Source organism: Cydia amplana, chromosome 3 (assembly GCF_948474715.1).
Source record: "Cydia amplana chromosome 3, ilCydAmpl1.1, whole genome shotgun sequence".
In the NCBI taxonomy this organism is placed as follows: domain Eukaryota; kingdom Metazoa; phylum Arthropoda; class Insecta; order Lepidoptera; family Tortricidae; genus Cydia; species Cydia amplana.
The window spans coordinates 22892713-22902838 of NC_086071.1; the positions used below are offsets into that span (position 1 = coordinate 22892713).

General features: G+C 39.6%; 1 protein-coding gene across 1 annotated transcript; it reads right to left on the reverse strand.

Annotated features, from left to right (window-relative positions):
* Window positions 1-8405: 8405 nt before the first annotated feature.
* On the reverse strand, window positions 8406-9323 carry LOC134662744 (uncharacterized). The gene has a single exon (XM_063519015.1). The coding sequence runs from the start codon at window positions 9321-9323 to the stop codon at window positions 8406-8408; it is 918 nt and encodes a 305-aa protein (XP_063375085.1).
* Between the last annotated feature and the right edge of the window lie 803 nt (window positions 9324-10126).

Consider the following 10126-nt stretch of genomic DNA (forward strand, 5'->3'; position numbering starts at 1 on the left):
TTTTTTTAATGGTTGTATTTTTCTGTGAAAATTAGAACGTTGCTTCTGTAAGTTCTGTAAAATATTTCTATTTCTTGCACCATTTTTGAGAAAAGCACTATATATGACTCGGCTGGAAGGCTACTTGCTGGCTTCGGATTCAATTAAACGGACTCCCAAGGTCGTCCGTTTAAAACGAATCCTCAGCCAGCAAGTAGCTACTTCCGAACCTCGACAATAATGTACTATTAACTCAACTAGCGTTTCATTCCGCTTACGAGACCGCGATCAACTGAGGCCTGCGCAGGCGAACACCACACACGCTCAGTTTTAACTGTACAGTTCAGGAGCACACAGGTAAAAAATATCTATTTTCATATTCGCGCAGGTCAACTGTGCAGTCGTAGAAAACTGCACAGTCGAATGCCACACACGCTCCTTTTTACCTGCGCAGTTGAACTGTACAGATAAAACTGCGCAGGCGTACCCTAGTGTGTATGGCCAGCTTTAGATTATGGTAGATGCCGTGCTAATAAGTTTTGCAGGAAGTTTTATCTGTCAGTTAATTTATTTGTTAATTATAATAAATAATAAATAAAATAAAAAGCCTTTTATTTCTGGCAGATACTTAGTTAACAAACAAATTAGGTTAAAAAACAATAGGTAGACATAAATTTACTTTAGGTTTAGTATTGCAAGTGACTATTATTATAATAATATTTATCATGCTTAGATGTCAAAATAATGTTTTCTAATATTATGCAATTAGTAATAAATATAATTTGATTTCTTCCTTATTATTCTTATTATTATTTTATTCTGCAAGAACCCCTCCTGTGAAGGTGAAGGCCTCCTCCAGTGATGACCAGTGTTGTCTATCTTTGGCAACATCCATCCATTTTTCGCCTCCTACTTGTGTGATGTCGTGTGCCCACCTTGTGGTAGGTCTGCCTTTTTTCCTGGTTCCTGTTGGTCCTAACCATGAGGTTATTCGCAATGTCCAGCGGTTGTCAGTCAGTCAGGCTATGTGGCCTGCCCATCGCCATTTTAATTTTTGCGCGTAGGAGAGCGCATCGGTAACTTTTGTTTTTTGGCGTATGATGGTATGGGTAATTCTTATTCTTATGCATTTTTTGTGTAACACGTAAGAATAGCATGTATTTTTGTGAAAATAAGTAAACTCTATATCAATATACTTAGCAATTTACCTCTAGTTTTAGGTCAACCTAAATGTATTGTCCTAAGAGTATTAGAAACATATAAAAAAAAATTACAAGTGCGAAATGTCACGGACCGTGTAGTGTGACTTCCCCAGAATTTGTGATATTTGTTTTTTTTCGAAAAAATATGAAGTGATTTTACAATAATTTGTGTCAAATATAAAACACTAATCCTTGTTCTACAACACTGTTTAAAAATTGTATGGATTTATAACGATTTTATATAATTTTAAACAACTGCCAAAGCAAAAAAATGATTTTCACTTGTATGTATGTATGATGTGTATCGAATTCTTTGTCACGCTCTACAGCCTTTATAGTTTGACGGATTTCGACGTCTGTACGGATATGATGGTCGTTCTTGTCTACGTGACAGCGTGATAAAACGGTGTCCGTCACTTTCTTTCCCACGGTGTTAAACAGTGACAGTTATTTTATCACGTGGATAAAGATGGATAAAGCTATCCATAATAGGCTGGCTGAGCTGTCATTAGGTTTGTCGTAGTCATAGGAGTGACTTAGGCTATGTTAAAATAACTATATAAATTAAAATAGCCGAGTAGCCCACCAAAATGCCGAAATGTCACGACTGAGGGGCAGTTTGTCACAACCGTGTTTATGTACTCATTTTATTTACCTTTCCCGAGGGTATTAAGCTTGACCATATGAATCAAAAAATTGCTTTTCGTATGTACTTTTGACGGTGACTGAATATACCTATATAGACATCGCTCTCCATACAAAAATGCCTTCCAAAAATGTCCCCAGCCACACTGACACTGACAGCTATTCCTTCTCTATGGATATGTCCCACCAGCTTTTAATTATATCCAATAAACAATTTCCCGCTATTAAAAAAAAGTTATGATTGGTCAATATAAGTTTTGATTAGCTATAACAAAATTCTATGCGTCAAACCATGGTCAAACCTCTTGCGCGAGTTGCGCGGCGTTAAAATATTTTGGCGTTGTCAAACCTTATAAGGATGATACGAACCATGAGGGAACCAATTCTTAAAATTATTATTTTGACGCGTATTTATTGTTAAGATTATGCATGTCTATACTTTATATATGTTTTTCTACTCCCGTACTTTTATTTGTCATTTAAAAGGTCGTACACACACCTTTAAACCCCTATGTTACAGTTGTCAAGACAAAAGTCTTTAGTCTATTCCACAAAAAAGTATTTGTGCATACACGCAGTATCTTTTTGGTACTTTTACGATACTTCGAGTAATCACCACTTAAAAAATATTGTATGAAATACATTGTTGCCAACCTAATTTTAATTGTCATTTCTGACAGATGAGTCAAATATCAAATATCAAATATCAACATTTATTCAGCAAATAGGCCACAAGGGCACTTTTACACGTCAATATGGAATTTACATACAGCAAAAAAAAAACACATCAATAATTATAAAATACAACTAAGCCGTAAATATCAAATCAAACTAACATAGAGATGTATAAAGCCTCTAAATGTCGAATTACAGAAAACGCAATAACAATAGTATTGAAAAAAAAAAAACACAAAGATACAAAAACTATAATCTAAAATTATTTAGAGATGTAAATGTCTCTAAGTGTCATCATAACTAAAAGATTAAAATATATAGTAGTTAATCAAATTATCCTTAGAGATGTATAGGGTCTCCAAGAGTCAAAATCCTGTATACCTAATTAAAACATTCATTAAATTAAAGAAAATGATAGTAAAAATAAAATAGCATACGAGAACCGAATGAGGTGTGTCCATGTAATTATACTCAAAAATAAAGTTACTAAATATAATAGCTCGTGTTAGCTTAAATAGACCAGTCTCCACAAACAGCACCCGTTCACGAGTATGACGCGTATCTCAGCCATCGCCTCTCTCAACCTTCATTCGGGAAAGTGGCGACCCGATCAACAACGCCACCGTAAGCAAAGACTTTTAAGCGAGCATGACATATTCAAGCTGCCGGGCCATATTAATATTTAAATTGTAATAACGTATAGCTGTGAGACACAACATTTTGTTCTTGTATGTTACATGAAAAACGGTATATCTTCACATAATTACTAAGCAAAATGCCCTATATTGACTAAGAGATGTATAGGTCTCTCAAGTGTCAGAATCATTAAAAATATAAATATGTACAAACAAATTAAAAATAAAATTAAAACTTAGAGATGTATAAGGTCTCCAAGTGTCAAAAACTAAAATTAAATTAAGCAATATAAACAATATACCTAATTAATCGAGAACATGATGGTCTCATGTGTCAATTCTACTGGAGACTAGCATGATTAATTCACAATGAAAAGAAAAAAAAAGAAAAGAAAAACAATACATATTAACTCTTATTATACTATCGAAATCAAGCTGCCGGCTTAAAGGCATCTCTATCATCTATAAAATCATTTACAGTGTAGTACGCCTTACTCAACAAGGAGCGCTTAATGTGTGACTTAAATTTGTTAAGTGGTAAATTCGCTATATCAGTGGGAACTTTGTTATAAAAACGTGTACAGTTCCCGACGAAAGACGTACTAACCTTACGGAGGCGGTGGGCGGGCACAGAAAGTTTATGTTTGTTTCTAGTGTTATAGTTATGGATATCACTGTTAAGCTTAAATTCGTGGACGTTTTTCCGAACATACATAATATTCTCAAGTATGTATTGAGATGCAAGGGTAAGAATGTTCACTTCTTTGAATTTCTCTCTCAGGGATGCTTGAGCGCCCAGTCCATAGATAGAACGTACAGCTCGTTTTTGCAGCACAAATATTGTCTGAATGTCTGCCGCTTTTCCCCACAACAGGATTCCATACGACATAACACTGTGGAAGTAGCTAAAGTATACCAGCCTGGCCGTCTCTACGTTTGTCAGCTGTCTGATTCGCCTCACTGCATAGGCAGCAGAACTAAGTTTGCCGGCTAGAGTGGCTATATGTGCATGCCACTGCAGTTTTGCGTCTAAAGTGACTCCAAGGAAAACCGTTCGATCTTCGAATTCCAGCGTATTACCTTTTATTTTAATATTGCTGTTGTTTACCTGCTTGACGTTCGGCAGCGTAAATTTGATGCACTTGGTTTTCTTGGCATTCAAAAGTAAGTTATTTGCCGTAAACCAGTCTACTATGGTGGAAAGTGCATCGTTAATGTTATCGAAGCTGTTTTCCTTCCTGTCTACTTTAAATATAAGAGACGTGTCATCTGCAAATAACACTATATCATGTCTATCTTGCACTAGTTTTGGTAGATCATTAATGTATACCAAAAACAGAAAGGGACCAAGAATGGAACCTTGAGGCACTCCAAGAGCTACTGGAGACCCCGCCGATTGAGCTCCATTGATAACTACTCGCTGAGTTCTATCCGAAAGGTACGAAGAAACAAGATCAAGGGCAGTAGCTTTTATCCCATAGCGGCATAATTTTCTTCTTAAATTCTCGTGATCAACGCAATCAAATGCCTTTGATAGATCACAGAAAATTCCAACAGCATCTTGAGCTTTTTCCCAAGCGTCAAAGATGTGTTTTAGAAGTACCGCACCGGCGTCAGTAGTTGACCGACCTCGGGTAAAACCAAATTGATTATTGTCAAGCAATTTATTTCTGTTAAAATGAGACAAAAGTTGATTAAGAATAAGTTTCTCGAAAACTTTGCTTAACGCCGGTAGTATAGAAATTGGTCTAAAGTTGGTGGGGTCTGTTCTCGTTCCAGATTTAAACAGTGGGATAATTTTGCTGTGTTTCATAATATAATAGTATCAATGCATCTGTTGAAAATCCCGGCTAAATATGGTGCGATCGATTCTACAATAGAATGTAATACTTTTACTGATAATCCCCAGAGATCTTCCGTTTTCTTTAAGTTTAATGATCTGAAAGTTTTAAGAACTATATTCGGAGTGACATAAGAAAATGTGAACATTTCTGTACATTCCGCTACGGTTGTCTTCAGAATTTCTTCAGCGACCTCTGGCGATGAATTAAGTGACTTTGTTGTTTCTACCGGTATATTCGAGAAAAACTGCTCGAAATGATCTGCCACTTCACGGTCGGAACTTACTAAAGTGTCAGCGATTCGTAGGTTGTAATGCGGATCCTTCATTTTACGTTTTCCAGTTTCGTTGTTGATTACTTGCCATACAGTTTTAACTTTATCGCTGGAATTTAGAATCTTTTTGGACAAATAATCAGCTTTAGCGGCGACACACATCATCTTAAAAGATTTTGAAAAGTTCGGCTTCGCCTCAAATTGTTACTCACGCCACTCGCCTTTTTTGACCCCTCTTAAACAACGGTTGCATAAAATACTAATATCGGTCCATCCAAAAGTTTTAATATATTATTAATGCGTAGTATGTATTTTAGTATTAGATATACTTTCCTCTACTTAAAATAAATTGTTTCACACCGTGCGCGAAAGAAAGCACAAGATAATTATTAGAAAAACATAGACAGCAGTTATTCTATGTCTAATTAATAAATTTGATTGAAATATAAAAAGTAGGTGAGTTGACCGTGACGTCACTACACACGTTTTCATATAAATTCTATATTAGAAAATCGTTTTGACAGTTCTAAAAAAGAAGCTGATTTGACTTGTAGGAAAGTAGCCAATTATAATATTGACACTATATTAGTAAGTATATATTTACATCCGTTGTCCTCACGTGCCCTCATTGTGCGCGGGGGTTCACCCCGAAAATCGACTACGTCAGCCATCTTCGGGCGCACCAGCGTGCAGCGCCGAGCAAACTAGGAGTCGTAGTGGTCGCCTTGGTCGAAAACGGCCGGAAGGATCATCTTCATCACATTATTGACCAGGGTTCTAGTTAACAGCACTCAGTAATTTTTATTTTACATAAAAACAAATATTCGAAGTTGCTTGTTGCTTTGAACTAAAACGAATAGCTAACTTGCTAATTACATATGTTGCATAACGCTATCCCCATTCTGCAACCCGTATCAAAAAGGCATAAATCATTATGCAACTAGTATAGAGTTACGACATTTGGGTTAGCGTATTAGTCTAGAACAGTCTGTTAATTTAAATAATTATTTATCATGATCAGCCAGCCTATTATGGATAGCTTTATCCATCTTTATCCACGTGATAAAATAACTGTCACTGTTTAACACCGTGGGAAAGAAAGTGACGGACACCGTTTTATCACGCTGTCACGTAGACAAGAACGACCATCATATCCGTACAGGAATTACACTTGCACAAACCAATTAATTCCATCCTTTTTATTATGTTTTACTGAATGGTTGCGGCACCATTTCACCGCACAAGAAGGATTTTATTTGGCTATCGGAATTAATTATTTTATATGGGCTGACATGTTATCCCTCAGAAGGCCGCTGTCGTATTAAAGCTGTCAAATTCCGCCCGACACAGTCGATTCGTTTTCGACACAGTAGCCGTGGGGTCATTTTTGAGCTCAAGTCAGTCTTCTATAGTATTCTAGTTCGTTGACTTTTAATATATGTAATAATATGTGAAAAATAAAAACGTTTATGACGTCCTCGGGGTAGCCCGATTTCCTCGGGGTCGCCTGATTCCCTAGAGGACGCGTCCCCAGGCGGCGGATAGGGGAAAGCTCGATGGAGGGTAACACCACCATAGGGTAGGAGGGAAATAAATTACCTCCCGCGGACCAACAAGGCCGGAGAAGGATACTCCGCATCAAACCCCTGCCCCGGGCTTCTTCGACATATTCGGAGTAGAGGTCGTGGGCAGTGCTGCGTGTCTAGGCCGGGGCATGCAGAAGAGACGGCGGTGGAGGAACCCCTAGCGGGTCAACGGCGGCGCTCGCACCTTGAGAATAGGGGGATAGATGGCGCTGCCATCATGTAAACAAAGGCTCCGTAGTTATTTATGTGTTAAAATAGTTTTATGGACGAAATCAAGAAAAAACAGACTTCACTTGAAGAAAAGTGTGATTAGTAACTGTGGAAGTGTTATCTTTGTGCAGTATGACTACTAAGTGTTATAAAATTATCAATTAGTTATGACTCATTAGTGTGTAATTTAACTGACAATTTCAACGAATAAGTGTTAAAGAGGAAGAACAGAACCTTTAAAAACTAGCAAACATTATAAAATAACAATAAAAACTGTGACGTGAGTACAAATAACAAAATACAAAGATAAACAGTGACCGTTTCAACATTCAAATCATTGAACTTTGACCCCTCCGTTTGCAGTCGGATCTCGCATACATCGTCTCGTCGTCGTGGCAACGTTGGTAATAGTGACATCTGTTGACGATTTGCCGAATCATTAAGTTAGGAGCACACGATATGAAATCATACAGATAGTTAATTTCGACGATTAAAGTATCGCTACTGTGGAAGAATTGAGAGACTGAGTGTCTGTGAAACCGTTGTACCGAGATCGATTCCAGCCCGAGTACTACTTTTTGCATTTTTTGACTTCTTTTTTTTTTTTTTTTTAAATTGGCTGTCGCCGTTATTATTTTTAAAGTTATATAGTTATTAATAAAAATGACCACTCGAAGGATGTATCTTCAACAAAATCTATGCAAAACCCAAGATGAGCTGAAAAGTCAACAAGCTTTGTGTGATAGACTATTAGCAGAACGAGAGGAAAATGAGGCTGAAATTATGTCGGTTGTATCACGAAACTCTTTATTAAAGCGCCAACTAAACGAGCTGTCTGATCACCTGGCGGAGACTGAAGAACAAAGAAATTCTCTTCAGGTACTTGTGGACGGCCTTCGAGAGTGTCAATCAGTGCACGAGACCGCCCTCGAAAAAATTTCTTTCCTTCAGAAACAGCTTAGAGAAGCCCATAATGAAATTGATATTTTAAAACAAGCTAAGGGACATGATGAACACATACACACATTATCTGAGGAACTGTCATTTTTTTCCGACTCATGTCAAGATTTTCATTACGGCAATAAAAAACAGTTGATGAGGCATTCGAAGATAACACAAAAAATTAAACAAAGATCACAAATTAAGCATTGTATAAGAATTTGTAAAAAATTTATCAGATCAAAGAAGGAATCACTGGAAATGAGTGCCAGATTATTAAACCAGGGAGTTGAGCTCGAGACTGTAACTGCAAAACTGAGCTCAGCCTACAAAGAGATCCACGAACTCTCCATTGCTACGGCAGAACTTACTCAGCTGAGCAAACATAACCGAGAATTGACAGAGTTGTTTCTAGATAATTATCTTGATACGGAAGCCGACGAAGAAAATGATTTCGACGAAACCCAGATAAGCAGACTTGTGCATAACATGCCCTCGGCTGAGGCCTCGCCGTCTTCGACTGAACCTTCACTGCCTTCGGCTGAGCGCACGCCGCCTTCGGCTGAGTCCTCGCCGCCTGCTGAACCTTCATTGCCTTCGGCTGGGCCCTCGCCGCCTTCGGCTGGGCCCTCGCCGCCTTCGGCTGGGCCCTCGCCGCCTTCGGCTGAGCCCTCGCCGCCTTCGGCTGAGCCCTCGCCGCCTTCGGCTGAGCCCTCGCCGCCTTCGGCTGAGCCCTCGCCGCCTTCGGCTGAGCCCTCGCCGCCTTCGGCTGAGCCCTCGCCGTCTTCGACTGAACCTTCACTGCCTTCGGCTGAGCGCACGCCGCCTTCGGCTGAGTCCTCGCCGCCTGCTGAACCTTCATTGCCTTCGGCTGGGCCCTCGCCGCCTTCGGCTGGGCCCTCGCCGCCTTCGGCTGAGCCCTCGCCGCCTTCGGCTGAGCCCTCGCCGCCTTCGGCTGAGCCCTCGCCGCCTTCGGCTGAGCCCTCGCCGCCTTCGGCTGAGCCCTCGCCGCCTTCGGCTGAGCCCTCGCCGCCTTCGGCTGAGCCCTCGCCGCCTTCGGCTGAGCCCTCGCCGCCTTCGGCTGAGCCCTCGCCGCCTTCGGCTGAGCCCTCGCCGCCTTCGGCTGAGCCCTCGCCGCCTTCGGCTGAGCCCTCGCCGCCTTCGGCTGAACCCTCGCCGCCTTCGGCTGGGCCCTCGCCGCCTTCGGCTGGGCCCTCGCCGCCTTCGGCTGAGCCCTCGCCGCCTTCGGCTGAGCCCTCGCCGCCTTCGGCTGAGCCCTCGCCGCCTTCGGCTGGGCCCTCGCCGCCTACGGTTGGGCCCTCGCCGAATATTATCATGTATTGCGATGAGATTGGTAAAAACATTGGCACACTTCTACACAGATATTCTGGGGAGCAAAGTGTGATCAGTAATTGTTTGCCTTGTAATAGCGTCGAGAATATTTTAAATCATATGACGAAGGACAATAACATTCATAGTAATACGACATTACTTATTTTTATAGGGAATATAGGGACAATGAATAAAAATGACTTAATTAGATTTCATGACATACTAAATGGCCTTAAAGTAAAAAAAGTTGTATTGTTTTCATTCCCTTACTGCCAGCAGTTGTCACAGACCGAGAATACAATTAGGTATAAGTTAAATTTACAAATGTATAATTTATGTGCATATAATAAAAACATCCATATAATTGACGCTAACAAGTATGTTAGAAATTTTTACATCCTGAACAGAGGTAAATTTTACCTCAAAAATATTTGTAGGAGACAGATAGCTATGTCACTATCATATTTTTTTGATGTATCAACCAAAAACTTGACTTGTAAACATATTCATCTCCAGCAGACAAGCACAAACCTGGTGCGGGTTGCAATTAATTTAAATTGAAACATATGACAACAGTGGACTCCAGTGCTGGCAACATACATAGTAATAAGATAAGTAACTCTAATAATGTAAAGATTGATAACAAAAAAAATGTAAGTCGCATCAACTTGGTCCATCAAAACATTCAAAGCATAAGAGGTAAAGATTTGCAAATTGATTTATTTTTAAACTGTAATAATATAGATATATTATGTATTACCGAACACTGGCTAAGTTCTAATGAAATAATGTTTAATTTTAGCAACCA